We start from the raw sequence: 21,087 nt of genomic DNA, 5'->3' as shown, positions 1-21,087 counted from the left end.
CCAAACAGCCCCCAACCTATTGCACAGCTGCAAATATGTTGGTACTCAACTATTGAGGCAATCTGTGCCTCCCTCTGCATCTTCAAAGTTGTGGTTGATACTAGCCATTTGTCATGCTTGCTAGAGAGCAGCCCTGTATTAGCTATGGTGAGTGGTACTGCTGAAGGCTGGCCATAGCAACTGGACAACATATCATCAGAGGTGGGGAACCTGTGACTCTGCAGGTGTTGTAGACAAATTCCTATAAACCCCAACCAGCATGGCCAGTAGTCAGGAGTGATGGGAGTTGTCGTTGAGCAACATCTGGAGGGCCACAGGTTCCACACCTATGATTTGTGCCAAGCATTGTTGTTTTCTATATCCTCTCTTCTATGGGAAGTCAGCTTGAGCCCTTGCCTGACTATATATTTTTTGAGGGGATATAGGAAGGTTTTTTTTGGACTTGCTTTTGTAGGCTGAGTGAGATGTTGATTTTCTTGTCATTGCTTCTTTTTCCTAAGAGAGGTGGTTTTCTTATGAATTTCTGTGGTCCTGTTTTATCTTTAGTGTGTTAAATTGTTTCGTATGTTGTGTTGCCTTTTTATATAAAGTTATGTAAAGTTTTTGCAGACAACTAGATATAATAAGTTTATGATACTCTGCAGCATTTTCATTATATAACTGCATCAGATTTTGTAGCAAACTTAAACAATTCAGTATAGTTAGGATCAAACTTCAGGGGACTGGCTCTCCTAGATTTGTAAAATACTTTTGAAAAACTGTGTAATATTTAGGGACATGAATTTCTTTCTCTTTATCTCTCCCTTTCTCCCTTGAAAAAGTATTAATCATAATAATGTTTTGGTCAGTGAAATTTAGTCTACAGAACACTGATGTAAATTAAACTGAAGCACAACAGCAGCTGATAAATGGAACATTCAGCCAAAAAAAAATCTTATTTCTACTTCTAAGTGTTCCTTTATAAGTGAAAAAGCTGTCTTTGCAAGTTTGATAAAAGCTTTGTGGTAAGTTTGTTTGGAATAGGAGATAATGCTAGAATAGTGATTTCCACATTATGTAAACCACTGAATGCAGGAGACATGAAGTTCTCAGTAGTGTTAAATATTAGCATTATAAATGTTTAAAGAATGATATAAGGATTTGAATCTTAATAGAGTGAAATGGAAATCATTGTGGGAAGCTGTATTGAAATGATTGATTGAAACAAAGGTTTTGCTATAACAACTGAGTAAAAGCCATTTTTCAGAGTTGGGGGGGGGGGGACATAAAGCATTCCTATGTTCAGGACCCCCTCCCTCCATTTATGTAATTCTGTTGTGATTAATAGATCAATACCAGCTATTTATGTATATGTTCATTTAGGCGCAAAAGGACCTCTCTGAATTTAGAGGGCATTAAATGGCTCAGGAATTTTATATGATCAGGTAACAAGAATAATAAACCAAGACAAAAACTTGGTTTTTGTTGCCCAGAATGGCTGGGCAACCCAGTCAGATGGGCGGGGTGTAAAATTATTATTATTATTATTATTGAAATTAGTCATGTAATCAATCAATAATGATGGTTTGTGGCCAAGACAGACATCACAAAATTGAAAAAACTAATACCTCGGGTCCAGAGAAGTAATGGTTTGAGGAAAAGGGATTTGGAAATAGTAATCCCTGAAGATGCATTTTGTTCAATGTGGAATACTTCCCTACAAATGTCTAAGACCAATGTCATTATATCTAAAAGAGAAACATATATTTATCACTTAAAAACTTATTGTTGGTGTTATATATCCCTCCATGTGGGTCACATGCATATTTCCCTGTGCAGAATGTAATTTGAAGATAAATAAATAACAGGATAACAAATTCTGAGTAATCAGTTTTGAGTCATGTGCATAGAATATTTAGCGCTAGCAAAGATGTCTTGTTCTGGTTTTGATTTTTGGAGGTAAATGGGGCTACTTGTAGGCATATTGACACAGTGATTTCATATGATCTAGAACCAGACTTAGGTATTCTGTATGTTTTTGTGCAAGAACAGTTGAGAATCAATTCATGGAACGATAATTGCTTTTTAAAATGTTTGTGATGAAAGCAGTGTGCAATGCTCACTAAGAAATTTATTAATCACATATGAAGCAAGATGCTTATCTGTATTCATATAGTTTGCAATGACTTAGATTTGTATGGTCCATAAGGAATGCTGAATTGGTCTGTATTTATTACGCATTTTTATGTGCGTGTTGATGAAAATAATAAATGGTGGGGGCATCAAGTATATTTTGATTTTATGTTTAGTGTAAATGCATTTAAGTAAAGGACAAAACCATCTAAAATACATATTTTATGACCTAAAACATTACATTAATGTTGATCGTCATAGTGGTCCGTTCCTTTGAAATCCTTTAAAATTTGAAATCCAAGTGTGGTCTGCTTTCATTATCTAAATTGGGTGCAATTATGGCAAAAAGATAGTGAAAATTGTTTGTAAAGGCTTCAAGTTCTAACATTCTAGTGCTAACACAATCTAAAGATTAGATTAGGTTATTTGAACATTAACTTGTCATATGCCCCTTTTGAGTTCCTAAACTGAAAGCATGGGAAGGAGGCAAGTTAGTAACTAGATAAAATTGTTATTCAGGATCATTCTGTAATAAATGTAATTTTAAATAATTCCTCAAATCAGTGTCAGTAGCACTTAAGCCCCTTGTATACTGAAAAATTTTGATTAAAAAATTGAGATAAAATTAATGGTTTAACATTGATGCAGCAACACCTGTGGCCTGTAGTTCTGCAAAATTTAACCACTGAGCTTCTGTTTACTTAATTAACCATTAAATTAGATGTGGCGGACTGGTTGCTAATGGGCCAGATGCAGCCGGTTGGACCTTCCTGCCTAGCCCTCAGTATCACCTCCTCACTTGCAGGTTTTAGGCTTGAAACAAAAGCTTCTATTGGTGTGTGTGACAGCAAGTATGTTTGTCCACTTTGGCCACACTCGCTATTGGCATATGGTTCCTGAATTATTGTCCAAGGGGAAATGCAGCCCTTGGACTGGAAAAATGCTCCCCACTCAGATTAAAATACAAAAAAAGAAACTATACGCACTATATTTTTTCAAACCAAAACAAAAAAACTTGAATATTTCATCCTTAGGGCTTTGGGCAGATTACGTTTAAAACACTCATAAAATGTCAGAAGAGCAGACTAAGTTGAAAATTATGTTAAATAATATTACATCATCTAAGTTGCCATTAAAAATCAGCCAGCCAACCTTTCCAAATTATTTTTTTAAACTTCTGGGAAAATATTGAAGTCATGTCACTTAGGGCTTGGACTTCCTTCTCCAGTTTTATTAAGTGTTCAGTTAAACATTTATTGGAGATAAGAAAGGTGACTGCAAAAACATTTTCTAAATATATCTTGCTGCTTCTCATTGCTGGGCTTTGCTGTTACTATTTTAACTCACTTTAATTATTAATGCTATATTAACAGGGAAGTTGGAATTTTAAATGAAAGGTTTAGAATTCAAGGAGCCTCATAGATAGGTGTATTGTCTAGGCTTCCCTGTTTCATTTTCTTACTTGCTGCTCCTCAAACTGCACTGAAATTCACTCTTGAAGTTTGCCCAAGCTTCTGGGATAGAAAGGCATTGCTTAGAAAGGTAGTACTTGGTGACCTTGTAGCACAACTGGAAGCTTCCCACGTGGGTCTTTGGATCCCAGCCTAAGACTGAAAAATAGCACAGATAAACATTGCATTGGAAGGCCTATTTCTAGCTAATGGGGTGTGGATGAAGAAGATACATTGTATCTTGTTTATTTGTTTCAAAATATATTAATGCTCATTCACAATTTTTAACAGGCTCAATTATATATTCACATAACTTAATATTTTGAAAAGGTTTCTTGGATAATAGCAATTTTTGTATCGGGCTATTATTATTGATGCAATTAGATTTAGTCCCCTCTTGAGTATTGGAAGGAATTTCGTCCCTGGATTATTGCCTGGGATTTGTCCTTTTTCAAGATCACTGAGCAGAGGTTATACATGTAAGATTAGGTGCATGCTCTCATGCAGTTTCTTGTTTTCAGCAGAGATAAACTGAGCTAAGTAGTTGTTTTCCTTCCCTTTAAAATCTGCTTTGTAACAAATTGGCAGCCAGAGTAGAGGTCTCTTATGTAACCATTTTCCTTTGGATTTTGCCAGCAACTGTGCCAATCTGTTTTCTGCCTTAGTAATAGTCTCATGAGATGATGCCCAGTAGTTTTCAGAATGCTTTGACAGTAATCACTCCCCCCTTGGAAGTCAATGGGATTTCAGCATGACAGTGTTAATGAATTGCATTTGGTATAATTTACCTACTTCACAATACAGTATACGTTAATTTCAGTAGGGCTCGCATACATTTCCTCTCACAAAATAAGATTAAATGATTAAGTGAGACACCAAAATACTACCTGTTAGACTGCAGAAGCCAGTAGCAATTTTCTTCCTGTGCCAGAGGTTTTCAACCTTTTTGAATCCACGGCTCCCTTGACCAACTACAGTGGTACCTTGGGTTACATACGCTTCAGGTTACAGACTCCGCTAACCCAGAAATAGTGCTTCAGGTTAAGAACTTTGCTTCAGGATGAGAAGAGAAATCGTGCAGTGGTGGCACAGCGGCAGCAGGAGGCCCCATTAGCTAAAGTGGTGCTTCAGGTTAAGAACAGTTTCAGGTTAAGTACGGACATCCGGAACGAATTAAGTACTTAACCTGAGGTACCACTGTACATTCTTTCTGTAGCACAACTGTGGGGCTCAGGATCCCATTTATGTTGCCCATTGCCTGTAGAGCTGGCAGCCTCGCACCCTTTTTGGACACCCTCCCTTGTGGAGTGTTCCCTCAGCCTCCTCTCCTCTCCCTTCACCTTGGGAATCCTCTGGACAGCCGCTGCTGCCGTCCCTCAGAGGAGTTGCCCCCCCCCTCCAAAAAGAGGTGACTCCTCACACTGCCCCACAGGGGCATGGGACTTGTCTGTCCATTCCCAGAACCAAGGTCTAGTGGACTGGCTAGCTGGGCCCCTTCACCCACTTGCTTGCTTACTCCAAGGCCACCTCAACTGCTGGCAACCAGCACCCCCTGGCCAGCCCCAGAGGCATCATTTGCCTACAGAGTTTGTAGTCAGGGCTACTGCAATAAACAGCTGTGAAGCCTTTGGGAGGCAGAGATGTGAGAGAACATCAGAGGAGGGAGGGAAGGAAAGAGGCCAGTGTTGCCCATGTCACCGCTGACCATCATTCAAGGCATCCCAGGGTGCTATGGCACACTGGTTGAAAACCACAGCCCTATGCAAATTGCAGTTTCAGAGGAGAGGTTTTTTTGTCATTATCACAGCAGGAGAAGGGTTATATCCCCCCACCCTCTGAGGTTCCAATAATTATAAGCCACTCCCCCCCTGGAAGTTATATTTGCACTTTTGGTAAAGTGCATGTTAAATGCCAAGACACATTTATCATCACATCTACCTTCGCCCTATACTGAGACTTGTTCTGTTCTGTCAATTTCAGCTGTTACCCTCAAATTAGTCTTAGATGATTTTAGTTCTGTTAGTTTTCTTCTAAAGCTATGGGAGAAAATCAGTCCAGAGTTCTCCTGAGATAACCAATTTGTGTAGGACATCTGAAAAAACTCACAAATATTTTGCTTGCACGTTTAACAACATATGTGAATACTTCATTGCTAATGATACCATTGAGTTGTTTTCAATGTAGTGATAAGCAGATTGTTCCATCAGTGCAAGGATTTCTCTCCCTCAACTAGTGGGTCATTCAATCATTAAGTGCTGCCATGAGAACTTGACTAGGCAAACATTTTATATAATTAATGAATTTTTAAAGATACATTAGTTATGTGCATACATTCAGTGTTTTAACTATCTCTTTAAAATGTAATGTTTGTGAAGTGGTTTTTATTCACTGGCTGGTTAATGTTGCAGATCACTGGATACGTAGAAGCAGAAAAGTATTTAAATGCATATGCTACTTTTTCACCTATTGGTGCTGAAAACAAACAGTCCAGAGATAGGTCAGTCTTAGTCCATTTAAATCAATGGACTTTAGCAAGCTTAAAACTGGGCAGGATCATTTTATTGGTGTCTTAATCCTCTTTGCTATTTACCTTCTTCAAGATGCGTTAAGATAAAGGAATTAACATGTTTCATTTGTCTTGTCATGTGCAACATGCATTATTGTAATGTTTGGTATACAGTACTACTCAAACGAGACTACCCTGACTGATCAGAAGCAAACACTCCACGTAACTACTGTTGTATAGTTTCACATGTACTTTTGAAAGATAATATAAGCATTTTTACTGATATTTGTTCCTTTTCATGTGCCCTTGACAAGTATCGTAACTGAACAATCTTTGTCCAATGCTCATAACTGTTCTCCTAACAATATTATTCATTATGGATCATAAATTAAGAAAGCTTTGCAAATTAACAAACATAATTGGCTGCTTGATTTATAATATTTTTAATTGGCCTGTTTAACTTTACTTAAAACATATGGTGAGATAGCCAATATTAATTAGAGCAAACCCATTGATTTTTGTGGATCTACTGTGAGTTTGAAAAACAGATAAACCATAAGTGAAACTGAAAATGTGAACATATTTATGTAAGAGAGGTTGACAAGTATCGTAACTGAACAATCTTTGTCCAATGCTCATAACTGTTCTCCTAACAATATTATTCATTATGGATCATAAATTAAGAAAGCTTTGCAAATTAACAAACATAATTGGCTGCTTGATTTATAATATTTTTAATTGGCCTGTTTAACTTTACTTAAAACATATGGTGAGATAGCCAATATTAATTAGAGCAAACCCATTGATTTTTGTGGATCTACTGTGAGTTTGAAAAACAGATAAACCATAAGTGAAACTGAAAATGTGAACATATTTATGTAAGAGAGGTTGAAGAATGCACTGTCTATACTTGTCTTGATGTGGTTAGTAGCTTTGAATTAAACACATTAATTATGGAAGATCAGTTCTCACAAGAACATCAAATTGCTTTACATTTGTTTTTTAATCAAAAATTATAAAATGGATTTAAGTATAAAACTGACAGTTTATATTGTCCTGTTACTGTGACTTGCTTGTTTTATATGACAGTAATCTCTTGAACACCTTGTCACATGAATGAATTCTTTGTGAAAAATATTCACGATTGTAGGCATGTTTTGCGTTTAGTTGTCAAGCAATAAACATGTATGTGTGCGTAAAAATGCTTTCCTTCCTTTTTATTTACTTCTGATGAAATGAGTGTTGGCTATAGAGTAAAAAATGTGTTCTTTACATATGCACACATTCGTTGTGTGGCAGAATTTTACATCTTCATAAGTTCTGGGAAGGGCAGAAAGTTCAAAGATGCTGTTCATGTACATTAAAATCAGTAGGAGCTTGGTTAAATATTCCAAGAGAGTTTCTCTCCTATTAATTATGGGGTAAGGACTTGGACTTCACATTCTTCTTGCCTGTAGAAAGATATGATGGCAAAAGAGAGAGTAGTAGGAAACAAGTAATTTCCACAGCGATCTGTTTGTACCCTCTTAAAATATAGATGCCAAACCCTGTCTACAGTGCTACTTATATATGTGAGAATTGCTAAAAGCAATTGCTAGCAGTTTTAGTTCCCAAAGTCAGCACTGAAGTTTTATTTTTTTATCATATGTTTTTCAGTAGTATTATCTAGATCAGGCTTCCTCAAACTCAGTCCTCCAGATGTTTTTGACCTACAACTCCCATGATCCCTAGCTAGCAGGACCAGTGGTCAGGGATGATGGGAACTGTAGTCTCAAAACATCTGTAGGGCCGAGTTTGAGGAAGCCTGATCTAGACTAATAGTATTATCTAGATTAAACTCTTAAAACTATTCAACTCTAGTAACCATAGAGCAGTGACCTCTTTATTTCTGCATGTTTTACTATTTTTTGTTGCAACATCAGTCCTGTAATTGTTGTCACAAAAGTCCTAGGATATGAGTAGATTTAAGAATGTGCCAATGATTTAGAAAAGCCTGAGTTTAGTAGCTTGAAAAGATCTGATCTTCTCTGAAAGCTTGTCAGCAAGGAGGTGGGCAGGGAAAAGAACCTGTTTCCAGGCTGATTAAGGAAGAATGGGGAGGTGTATGAAAGTGTCAGCTGGAGACTCTTGGCTGCATAAACACTTTCGTTTTTCAGCTACCCTTCTTCTTGTGTGCCTGTAACCAGGCCAGGGGGTGACTTGAAGTGGAGCAATAAAAAACATAAGCATTAAGCCAGGTTACTGAGTTTGGACATAATGATTAATGCAAGCTGAGATTCACAACCTTTAAAACTATGGGTCCAACTGTGTTGGCCTTAAAGAAACCATGCTTAGTTGACTGGGGCAGGTTTGAACTAGATATGAAAACAAGCAAAAGTTAATATGAACAAACCATGGTTTACCATCTCGGCCCCTGCTAGTACAGCGGCATGCAGTTCTAAAACATCTGGAGGACACCTGGTTGGTGATGGCTGGAGTAGGCAGCATTACCGGGCAAGAGGGACACATAGGCTGACCTATAAAGCAGGTATGGAGAGCCTTTGGCCCTAGATGTTTCTGAACCACAACTCCCCTCAGCCACAGCAAGCATGATGGAAGTTGTAGGCCAGCAACATCTGGAGGGCCAAAGGTGGAAAAATGATGTAGACTCTTTATAAAGAAGCATGTGAGACAATTTATTGTTAGGAATAAGTTACACATTAAGAAGGATCTCTGTGACTGGATCGCTGAACTTCTTTATTTTTACTTTTATCTGGGGCAGAGTTTGATCAGAGAGGTAAGGGAGTGATTTTTTTCTTTCCCATACACAGCTTTCCTGATTTAAAATTTTGCTCTCTCCTCTGAAGTTGCTATGTTCCCATTTGAAGGCTTCCCTCCATGGCTCCTTCAGAGTAAAAATAACAGTACCTGTATTGAAAGATCCAGTCATAGATCTCATTGATAACATGTAGTTAAGCCTCAAGTATGTGCAGGATGGTAGATAACTTTCCATCTTGTTGTGTACTGCTTAGTCTAAAGGCAGATGGGGCAAAAATGTTGTGCCATCTCACTTCTTGCTCCAGGTTACTTGAGGTTATATTTTTACTTGGTTTCTTTCTGAACAGCTTAAAAAACCGAACCACCTGCAACTGGTTAACTGAATCTGTAACTACAGGGCATAAGTTCTCACATTGAAGGGTGTAAACTGGCTGTTTAATAGAGTTCAGCTGGGGGCTATTTTTGACCCTGTTTATTTCAGTTAGGAGTCTACCTATAAGTCACTTACTGTTATGTTAAGCTCATATGTTCTGGAGAGCAGTTCCGTTTAAAGTTGTGTAGAACTCTATAGCACAGACTAAATAGAAAAGGTGAACAAAATAAATAAAAATAAGGTTTATGTAACTAGAATACATCTGTAACTAGAATAATTTGCTCAACAATCTTCCTTTTTTATACCAGTGTTTTAAAGGTAAAGGTAAAGGACCCCTGACCATTAGGTCCGTTCGTGACCGACTCGGGTTGCGGCGCTCATCTTGCTTTATTGGCCGCGGGAGCCGGCGTACAGCTTCTGGGTCATGTGGCCAGCATGACTAAGCCACTTCTGGTGAACCAGAGCAGCGCACGGAAACGCTGTTTACCTTCCCGCCAGAGCGGTACCTATTCATCTACTCGCACTTTGACGTGCTTTCGAACTGCTAGGTTGGCAGGAGCAGGGACCGAGCAACGGGACCTCACACCGTTGCGGGGATTCGAGCCACCGACCTTCTAATTGGCAAGTCCTAGGCTCTGTGGTTTAACCCACAGCGCCACCCACGTCCCTATACCAGTGTTTTAGTGTTGTCTTAATCACTTTTGACTAGTGCAGGCTTATCAGCTTGGATCCCTTAACCACGGTGAAATTAAGTAGAAGTGGAAGGGGTCATATAGCTTCTTTCAGGAGCAAAGTCCCCCTATATTTCCCCATGGATCCTAACAACAGCAGAGCATTACATTAGTATTAACTAGTTCCTTCTTAACAAGGGTTTGGTAACCAGTTTTAATCCATGGGTTCAAATCCTTGTTAAGAGGGAAGACAGGTTAGCATTAACTGCCCTTAACATTGGTACTGGTGTGATGCTTTTCGACAGTTAAGGAAGCAAGGGGAGATTTACTTTTGCAAGTGATTCCATGAGACCTTTCCTGGCTATTATGGAGAGTAGTGGTTGCCAGCAGATATTAATGGATACTGCTTGTGATGCACACACAGTCTGAGCCAACCTTGATGATTCGGTGCCAGTGTCTCTTGTGTCCTCAACAGTGATTTTGCCTTGGTGGTGGTAGATTACTTCTTGAAGTTTGGAAGACTTGAAATTCTGGTAAAGAAGAATCAGCATCTTCTGACCTATGCCTTGTAATAATAAGTAGAATGAAAATTTGACACTTTGTGGTAGCCAGAAATGGTCAGTCTAACCAGATTAATAGCTGGTTGAGTCCCAAGTCAGCTGTGCTAGTAAAGCAAAAATAAATGATTGCAGATTGTTCTAGTGGTCCTAAACAGTTTTTACAGATTAATTATGTGACAGATAATGGCTGTCATTTTCCAATTCTTGACAAAAATACATTTACCAAAAAAAAGTACATGCATGCAGATGAACAGGCAAAGACATACATCGATAAATACTTGCAGGATCATATCTAAAACAAAAAATTACTAAGCTATAACAAGCCATTGTCAGGCTTGCCTTAAAGGAGTGAGAAAAACTAAGTACTTAAGGGGGGGGGGGTGGAATCTGATTGGGCTGTATCCTGCCAATGTACATTATCTGCGAATAGATGCTGAATGATGTGCTGTTGAACTGATTATAATGGGACTGCCTTAAAAAGTATGACCTTGATTGTGCCAGTTGCACTACACTTAAGGATTTTTCAAATTGCAAATCTTAGTTATTATATGCATATCAATACTTTTAACATTATTCCCTGGGCTGCATGAACATAACTTAATCAGTACCTTGCAGCACTTGTTCATTTTGCAGGCGGTTGTCTTTTGTGACCATGACTAACACATTTGCAATCTTTCTCTTGCCTAAAGTGGAATACTGACAGCTCATTACAGGTAAAACACAGGTCTGTGAGTTTACCTGGCCTTTTTGAATATTACTGTGGAGTTGTCTACTCTTAGGGAGGGGGTGAGAGGAATGAAAATATGTATAGTCTCTAGTCTGAAGCCTTGATGTCTGGCTGTTGGCTACTGTCTAGAACATCCAAGTTGCTCTGCTAAGTAACAATGAATAAACCTTTACCAACTTTCTGCTAATTTGAAAGTGTTTATAGATTGAAGGTTGCAATCCTGTCTCACCTATCGGAGCATAAGCCCCACTTATGAGTAGGTCTGTATAGGATTGTACTGTAAGGGTGCAATGAGGTCAAAGCCGAGCACACCAGAGTCCCATTAAAAATATTGAGCATAAAGGTCACAGTTAAGCCCATCAGTTTCATACATTTTAATTGGACCAGTGTGCCTAAACGTACCAGGACTGTGCCCAGTGTTTCTTTTCTCTGCCATGCTCACCCTCGAACTCAGCACAAAACATCTATAGCAGAGCATGTAGACATACAGATACAGACACATATATTGTGACACCAACCCACCATTGTGTTAGAAAGATGAGTGGAAAAAGATAGGTCTGCCTCTTCCTAAAATGATCCAAATACCAAAGACAATTGAATAAAATAAATGTTTAAGAATAATAAAAATACTAATGCATCGTTTAGAACCCCCCTTTTTAAAAAAAGAACATTAATCAAAAGTATTGGATTCAATCTCGTTACTCAGTTTACTTATGTGCTAGATGCAAAAGTATTTTGAAAAGATGTATATATGATTGCTAAATGTGCTTCCATCTTTAGGTCTTTTGCCATGGTTTAGCTTACAGTTAGGTAAATAATAAGCAGATAGATACAAGTATGCACTTCGATTAGTGCAATCAGGCCAGTGTTGGCGGTTACTGTGGGTGTTAAGTAGTTTGTTTATTGAATTCAGATTTAGTAAACATGAAGGAAACTTGCACTCAAAACCTAGCATCTGGCTAAATAAAGGAGTTTTTTCTTTACATCATGTTTACATATTCTAAGAACGTCTGAAGACTGAGGGAGTGGGGGAACTAAATTCTGTTTGTCTTTTCAACCATAGGACGTGATAATGCATGTGAGAAAACATCATATATGTTCCTGCGGAAAGAACTTCCTGTGCGGCTTGCTAACACTATGAGAGAAGTCAACTTGCTGCCGGACAACTTGCTGAATAGACCTTCAGTTAAGCTAGTCCAAAGCTGGTAGGTATAGAGAACAGGCAACAAAGCTACATGAACCAAACATGGTGAATTTTACAAGCAAAATAATCTAGCTGCCCAGCTCAGGCAACTGTAGCAAGCTTACATATAAGAATTCAGTGATTGGGTTTATGCTGCATATTCTACATGCCAGGGGTCTTCCTCTACCTTCTACATTCCACTTCTTCCTTACCCACAAGCTCTAATTTCTCTTCCTCCATCTGCATGCTCCAAATCCTCTTCCTTTCTCTCAATTCGCATGTTCCACCTCCATTTTCATGAGTTGTTCTGGGATAGCAAAAATGACATCCTTAAGAATAAATTTAAATTTGGCGTGTCTGTGTATATTTTTGAGTAAGTTGTTTTTGCAGTACATGAAGTTCTTTGGGCCATGAAGAAGACCTGTGGTGGCAGGGGGAAGTGTTAATAAGCTACATCTAAAAGACTCTAGAGAGAGAAGGGAGAAATGGGTGAGACATTAATGGGGATTAATGTGAACAAATGTGGTTTCACCTACTTAGACACCAGTCCTATGCACATTTAACTGAAAGTAAGTTTCACTAAACTTGATGGAACTTTCTTCTAATTAGACATGTATAGATAGGATTATACCAATGCTTCTTTTTGGTTAGAGATGGTATTAAAAGTCGTGCGCTGAAAACTTAGTGCATTTGAGGTTAGTTTGATGCTAGACCTGGTCTGTTTCTTAAATGGGATATGTTCTCTTGCAGAGATGCTATAAAAATATGTAAAATGTTTTCCCTTTACTGTACTGAGAAGAGTGGAAAATTATAAGCTTATTTTTATTGCTTTAATAGATGTTTTGTTTTGTAGCAATAGTGGCTTACAAAATCAAATCTTAAAAGTAAGATAAAATATGTCTTGCAAACCCAAAGAATCTAGGATAAAAGCAGCAGAAGTCAATTATAAAAAGTCCTGCAGAGCAGTAAGTTTCAAAGCTCTGATAAAAGAGAAGAGGTGGGACTTGGAGGACCGTTCCAGGTTTAGAAGATTTGCATTAACTGTAGAATTTCCTGCTATATGAAACAATATCTACATTGTTTTCTACACAGTGCATATGTTATAAATAACTCTACAGTTTTCCACTTTCAGATGGTTTCTGGTGTCAGGTCTGTGTCTAAAATACTTTTAAGTACAAGTGAATAAATTGAAATCTGAATCAGTTGGTTCAAGTATTTAAATAGTAATCCTTTAATTTACTTAATTTTTGCTGGACAAAATTTACAATATCTGCATCATATTTCAAAGATATTTTAACCTAACATTCTTTAGTTCACAATTTTTGTAGGTTCTAATGCCTTCCAGTGTTTCAAGTCATTATTAGTTAAGATTCTAGCTTATCTCTTGCTTTTTTGCTAGGTGGTTTTACGTTAATTTTACACTTCCTATGTGTTTCAGGTATATGCAGAGCTTTCTTGAACTTTTAGAATATGAAAATAAAAGTCCTGAAGATCCACATGTTTTAGATAAGTAAGTGACTACTGTTTCAAACAAATCAACTCTGTGGAAACAGTATAATGATCTTCTGCCGTAATGTAGATGAAATCAGAATTTTAGTTCACAAAGTTTGCTGCTGTTTCATGAAAACTTTTTTTTTTTTTAGAACAAATAACTATATTGAAAAAGACTTTTAGTTTCTTAATAATGCTGTATTGTATATACTAATGAACTGATCAGGTATCTGTTTGTTATTTCCAGCCTGCTATAGTTTAAGGTGAAGGCAAAATGTTAAGTTGTAACCTCCCCTTAATAAAAAAAAAGAGAAAAATGCTGCCATTGTTTCTAAAGGAAATGCACTGTATATTCAGCCGGATGCATCTTGGAAGTCATCTTCTGCAATTGCTTGTACAGCTAAATTGGCAAAGTGACTTTAAGAGAGAGAGTGTATTTCCTGTGATAAATGAGATTACACCAGGAGTCCCATAAGAAATGGATTTGTGTCTTTGAAAAGCAGTGGAAAATATTGGTTTTATTTTGTGGAGATGATGAGAGTATTAGCTTTGGGGCTCTGAACAAGTGCAGAATCTGGGCTGGATTTAGGTTTGATGAGGCCCTAAGCTACTGAAGGTAATGGGGCCCTTTATATGTCCAGCTGTCCTTTGTCTACAATAATTTGTCACTTTTTTGTGTTGAATATATGCTATATGGTGATTTATGGACCTAATAGGTACCTAAAGCCATTTGCACATGTTGCCATGCAACCAGTCCATGCAGAATGTAGGCACACTTTATATAGAAATGAGCAAACCAGTGATATTTCAGGGAGCAGGCTAGCAGACGGGGCCCATTGCTTACATCATAGGAGACTACACAACACAAAACACTGTTGCTGTATGTAGGTTTTATTTTAATTGTTTTTTATCTTGTACATCCAGATTTTTTTTCTTTAAATTTTTTTGGGGCCCCCAAGAGAGTGGGGCACTAGGCTGTAGGTTGTTTAGCTTATACATAAATCTGGCACTGTGCAGAATCCATATTTCAGAGTATATATAGTTCACAAATAATATTTTATTTTCTTCTGTGTCATCTAACATCAGATATGATGAACTTCAAAGCCATGCCCTGTCATTTATTTGGACAGGTATGGTTCACAAAATAACCAAAAGGTCAAGGTAAACAATAAGGTTATGTTTAGAGACAGTGTGACACCCAGGCGGATCATATGCGGACATGTAGGAATAAAATGGCACAAATTCGCATTGATGATACTTGAAGTTGAAATGGAGTCCTGAAAATAAACCCATTTTTTCCTCTACTAAAAGAGAGTGTTTTTCATAGCCTTTCTTAGAAGGTAGTCTATATAATACAGAGCAAAAATCAGGAAAGCAAACTTTATTTCGTTATATTGTATCTTTATTTGCCACTTCTCTACATGTTAGAGGAGTAGGATGCCCTTTAATACTTAGGTCTCATGAACAAAAAAAGGGAATTCTTTTTTCATTTGAAGCAGTGAAGTAGAGAAATGGACTTCTTCTGGCCTTAACTCTCAGATCCTCATAGAATCAGCAGGATCTAATCTAGCTGAAGCTTTTAAGCATTAAATAATTTTCAAGGAGTGCTTGTCCAATCAGCAAGCCAGGTGAGTAGGTTAAAACCCTCCTTGTGCAATTTGAAGGTTTTGAGGTTTGGGATTAGGTTGTTACTGTTCAGATTTCTCAGTTATTATTTTTAGAGTAATGGATCATTTGAAAACTGCATGAGGAATTTGCGGAGGTACTTAAGCATTGCTGATTAGACACGAAAATGGCAAGTAAGATACCTTTTAAAAAGGAGCACTCTTTCACAATCAGAAATGTATGTTAGAAAAGTACCTGCAAGGAAAATGGACACGATTTTATTACTTGATAGGAAAGGTTATATTTACATCATGGCAGCTCTCTAGACTAGCAAAACTTCCTGATACAAGAAAAATGGGAAAAACTGGTAAAAATGTGGGTGGGAATTTGCATAGTTAATGGAAGTAACTTAGATAATAGACTCAAGCATATTCCAACCCCCCCTTGCAAATATTTAGTATTGTCACTAGAATATTCAAACTTGTAATTATTGGAAATGAGGGTAGCACTGCCAAGTTGGACATACAAAAGGAAACCATGCTGCTTCACTTGGGAGGCTAAATTTCAGGTATTCTTGCTGAGAAGACCTATGAATTTAAGCAGATTTGTACAGATTTGGATTTTTTGCACCTTCCTGTTTTTCCTTGGTAACAGGAAGAGGAAAGAAATACATAGCACACAATCTGCCCCACTTTCAAGTGTGGTTCCTGTTGAAAAGAAAAAGGCTGAGATTCTAATGCTGATTGCTTAGCCAAGGACTGGATTGTGTGGCACAAGCAATGAATCTTGTGTTTATTATTACTGTCTTGGCTATTTGAGAGTATAGTAAAATGTGGTTCCTATTTAATACTCCCTACTTTTTTATCATAATGTACTCATTAATCCCTCTTGTCCCCCTCACCATAATTATGGATTAGATGAACAGCCAAACCTTCAGTAGTTTTATAATCTGTGTCGTACAACTTCTAACAGTACCAGTACTAAATGAATGTTGGGGTGTGTACAGCCATAGATAATTTTAGATGTGAGTCCACTCTGGTAGTGTGTGTACCACATGTTGGCTAGATGTTTAGTCTTCTCCCCTGGATCAGTTTTGGATGAAACTTGTTTTCTAGTTTGTAACAGAAGTTGGATTTGTGCAATGCTAATTGACACTTCTTTCAGTCCAGAAGACATTTTCCAATGTTCTTGGAGCAGGGCTATGCACAGTGCTGGTTGGCTGGCTCATGGATCCAACCCTTGTCACCTGAGTATTATTTTGCAATGTAAAACAGCTGTTTGAACAGTGTGAATTTTACACTTTATAATTGCAGAAAGTGGGAAACGAAAGTTTTGACTCCATAAACATGGAAAGCACTTAAGAAAGAAACTAAAGCAGACAGCCCACCTGATTCAACGGGGGGTGGGGGTGGGGGGTTATGAAGACGAAAAGGCAATCAGCACTGGATTCACAAGCTATGTGTTTGACCTTTAAGGTGCTGGTGGGAGGAAGAAATAAATAAAACTTGCACCTGCTGCTGTTTACAGGTATATTTGTATGGAACCTTAAGTAGTAATAGCAGTTAAATATGCTTGTATGCACATTAACTTAAAAAAATTGAACATTTTTATGGTACTTGGAAACAGCATGTTTCTGTTTTCAGATCTCTTCTTCTTGAAAGAGTTCCATGCTAGTTTTTACTAATTGGTCACCTGCTATCTTTATATAGATGGCCTAATGTTCTATGTATTTCCTCCCTAAATGAGCTATGTGTGTTCTACTGTGATCAATTTAATATGTAAAATAGTGTCCTTCTGTTCTTTATGTTACCTATAAAAAGGTTGGCTTAGTATTATAGATGGAATTGAACACAATTCTTTTTTTCATGCATTTATCATGTTAAGTAAATAGTTGTGTTGTAAATTATAAAAGTGGAAGAAAACGTGAATTTATGATACTTCAAATATCAACTGGTGTTTTGTTTTCAGCTGTTTATGCTCAGTTAGTTACAGCTCAAACAATTGCTTGTAGATAAACAGTAGTTAATGTTTATCCAGTATATTTAGTATTTCATTCGCTTTTATGGCACAAATAAGTGTTATTTATTTGACAGTATCCCTTACTGCAGGCCTCTCATTTTTACATGTTATTTGTATACCGCCTTCCATTTTCAAAGCTAACTATAATGTCTGCACTAGTATTTTCGCTAGTCATGGTTAAAGCCAAACCACAGTTTGTTGTCGTGTTTAGAAGTAGATGGTTTGAGCTAATGGTGATTAGCAAGCATTACTGGGGCAGAAAGATTGCTAGCCATGGTTAGCTCTGAAAATGAAAGGTAGATTTATGAGGTGTGAGAGATCAGCAATGTAATTAGACTGAGAGTGTATGACTATTCCAAGCCGCTAAGTAGCATTTATGACCAACCAGGGATTTGAATTCACCCTGACCTGGACCACTCTAGTTCCATACCCACTGCGCAGCACTGCAGAGTGTGATGCACTTGTGGGGCCCAGCCTACTAGTGTAAGATTAGTTGGTATAGAAGATCAGGCAGAATTACTTCTGCAACAAACCCAAACTTGATGGCCTCCAATAGTTTCAAGAAAATGAAGAGGGCCCCCCAACTATAATGATATTAAGAGAAATTTGTGCTTCATTTGTCCCTTAGTCTTAAACATAACCATCATAACTTTATTGTAATTGATGCTGCCAAATTTGGAAACAGTCAAACTTCAGCAGCTGTTCTTTTGGAGTCCTTCTGGATCTGGGAGGTTTAATCAGATTATATGTTTTGAAGCATCTCCCATTTTTCCAGCTCCTTACACAAAGTGAAGAATGTTGGTGGTGCAACTATGAGGCATGAATAGCTATTTTATTTTGTTTTGACTTGCATGAGCAAAACATTTAGCAGCGGCACAATTTAAAATATGCACATGTGGCTCTAAACAGGTCTTGATGAACAGATTGGCTTTCTTGGAATACATAAAACTTTCTGGCATGCTATCTGCAATGTGATGTATAAGGTATATTGTGGTAAAGGCTCTGGGTAGTGATTGGATGAACTGTTCTAATGCTATAGAGGGGCGGGGCAGATGAAAAGTCAGTCTGCAGAAGGGCTTAAAAAAGAAGTAGGTAAAGGGGAATGAGAAGGCCTTAAAACCCAGAAAAGCATAGGGGCCTAATGCAGATTGGAACAGGGAATAGTTCAAAAGCATATGAATGCAAGAGGTGATCTTTAAAAAGGGCAGATTGGAAGGAAAGTGGACAGGAGATTGAGGCCATGAGTTGCAGAGGTGAGGAAGGCAGATGTTCAAATGATGATATGAAATAGCCAATCTAATATTCATCTGCAGCCAAATATTTTAGTACAATGTGATGGTACTGAAAGTTTTGTATTCTGAATGAATTTTAATGGTGTCATCTGAGATGCAGATTTTGTAGTTAACTGTCACACCTTGTTTCTGATTTCTCTCTCTCTCCAGCTTTTTAGATGTCTTAATTAAAGTCAGGAACAGACACAATGACGTTGTTCCTACCATGGCCCAAGGAGTGATTGAATACAAAGAAAAATATGGCTTTGACCCTTTTGTCAGCAGTAACATCCAGTATTTCCTAGATAGGTTCTACACCAACCGCATCTCGTTCCGCATGCTGATTAACCAGCACAGTAAGTATCTACTGTCCATTTAATCAAAAGCTGGTCTTCCTCCCACCCCTTCCTTTATCCTCACAATAGTTCTGTGAAGTAGTTTAGGTTGAGAGAATGGGACTGGGGCAAACGCAACCCAACCAATGAGCTTTGTGACTGTGGGGATTTGAACCTAGATCTCCGAGGTCCGAGCTCATCTCTCTTAACTCAAGGGCAGCTAACTCCCATCACCCTTAACCATTGGATATTCTGGTTAAAGCTAATGGGAGACCAACAACATCTGGAGGGCCAATGTTAGTTCCTCTTTCTCTAACTACTACGCCACTCTGTCTACTGTAAGGCAAACGTTGTTGTTGTTGTTGTTTAGTCGTTTAGTCGTGTCCAACTCTTTGTGACCCCATGGACCAGAGCACGCCAGGCACTCCTATCTTCCACTGCCTCCCACAGTCTGGTCAGACTCATGTTTGTAGCTTCGAGAACGCTGTCCAACCATCAAACATTAGGCTAGCAAATATACTTAAGAAGTTGGAACAACTTTACACAATTTGTGTCATTCACCGTGTTGTTTGCAGCATTTCATGCTGTTGTGCCATTCGAGCTGCTTAAGTTTTTAAAAGGATCTGGGTATGAAGGAGCTCAGATATAAGTGGGGGATGGGAGAAAGAACTGGGGTTTTATTTGGCATAAGGAGAAAAGACAGTGTTGGAGCAAGGGAAAAAGAAACATCCTGTCTCAAGCAGGCTTTTCCTGAATATTTTGTTATTAGCTTCTTGACACTGGGGTGGGGTGAGGGAGTCTGGAAAACAATTTCCTCAGAAAATAACTGAGGTTATGGATTAAAAAAAAATGATACAAGGCAGGTTTCTGCATCTGTTATCTGGTGAAGTCAGAAAGGGACACTAAATGGATGTCTGTGCTTGTTTTGGCATGAAATAGTATTGCAGCCTGTGCATCAGTCAGAGAGCAGTGCCATGCAGAGTGTCTCCAAGAGCTGAGTGCCAAGTCAGTTCTCAGCAGGCTGTGAAAAAAACAAACTATGAGTTGCATCTGACCGCCTATCAGTTAAGGAAATCTAGCCTTCATTGTTTTGTCAGTGTAACTATGCTAACTCCCACTCACAGTCTAGTTAGCAAATGCACAGAAGGAACAATTTTTTTGCAGCTATAAAAGTAGCATTTGCTTAATATCAGTCTGTTCAAATGCATTATGGACTTGACCTCAACTGCTGAAGTTATTCTGTGCAAATCATTCCCCTTATCAGTATTGCTGCGGTGATTGCAAATAACTTTTGTTTGCTGATGTTTGAACAGCTGTAAATGTTTCCAATCAATTGACCCTGCTTTCGCCAACCTGACACCCTCTTGCTGTTTTGGACTGCAGCTCCCATCAGCACCAGCCAGCACTATGCCACTTAGTGCTGAGCCTGTTCCTTTGCTTTCAAGTGGAAAGCAAGAAGGTTAAATGCAGAGGAAGGACTCACAGAAAATTATGACTAGCCTTGATCTGAAATACAATATAGCTAGCTGGAACAGGCCCTAGAGCAGGGGTCTGCAACCCGCGGCTCTGGAGCCGCATGTGGCTCTTTTACACCTTTGCCGCGGCTCCGGGGCGGATACTAGCGAGGGGAGGAGGCGCATTGTGCGCCCCGACACTCCCCACTGTGGCGGGCGCTGCACTGGCTGTGACATCGCATGGGGCAGTGCGTGCGTTAGTCACGCACCGTCCCGACGTCACCTTCCCACCCGCCCACCCGCTACATTGTAAGGGGCATGTACGCTGGTCACTGTTTTGAAGGGGAGTGAGGAACACACACACACACAAAAAGGTAACTTGTTAATTTAACGTTTATTTCTATGAGGAGGAGTAATTCTGAGGGGTCAAACAAAGAAATAATAAAAAAGTGACAAAAAAGTTATTTTTATAATGAGGAGTTTTGCGGCTCCCGGTTTTTTTTCCTTCGGAAACGGGTCCAAGTGGCTCTTTTTGTCTTAAAGGTTGCAGACCCCTGCCCTAGAGCCATGTG

The 21,087-nt window shown here is 38.5% G+C and overlaps 1 protein-coding gene across 1 annotated transcript in view; it reads left to right on the top strand.

Moving 5' to 3' along the window:
* PDK3 (pyruvate dehydrogenase kinase 3) overlaps positions 1-21,087 on the top strand; it is a 41,050-nt gene that overhangs the window by 4,209 nt on the left and 15,754 nt on the right. Inside the window, exons 2-4 of the mRNA XM_079972293.1 lie at positions 12,221-12,362; positions 13,779-13,850; positions 18,898-19,082. Of these exons, the coding sequence (XP_079828419.1) occupies positions 12,221-12,362; positions 13,779-13,850; positions 18,898-19,082 (399 nt within the window). The remainder of the gene's footprint in view (positions 1-12,220; positions 12,363-13,778; positions 13,851-18,897; positions 19,083-21,087) is intronic.

Source organism: Podarcis cretensis (genome assembly GCF_951804945.1).
Source record: "Podarcis cretensis genome assembly, chromosome: 4".
Taxonomy (NCBI): domain Eukaryota; kingdom Metazoa; phylum Chordata; class Lepidosauria; order Squamata; family Lacertidae; genus Podarcis; species Podarcis cretensis.
Note: the sequence above shows the minus strand (reverse complement) of the source record. Positions and strands in the feature narration are given on the sequence as shown.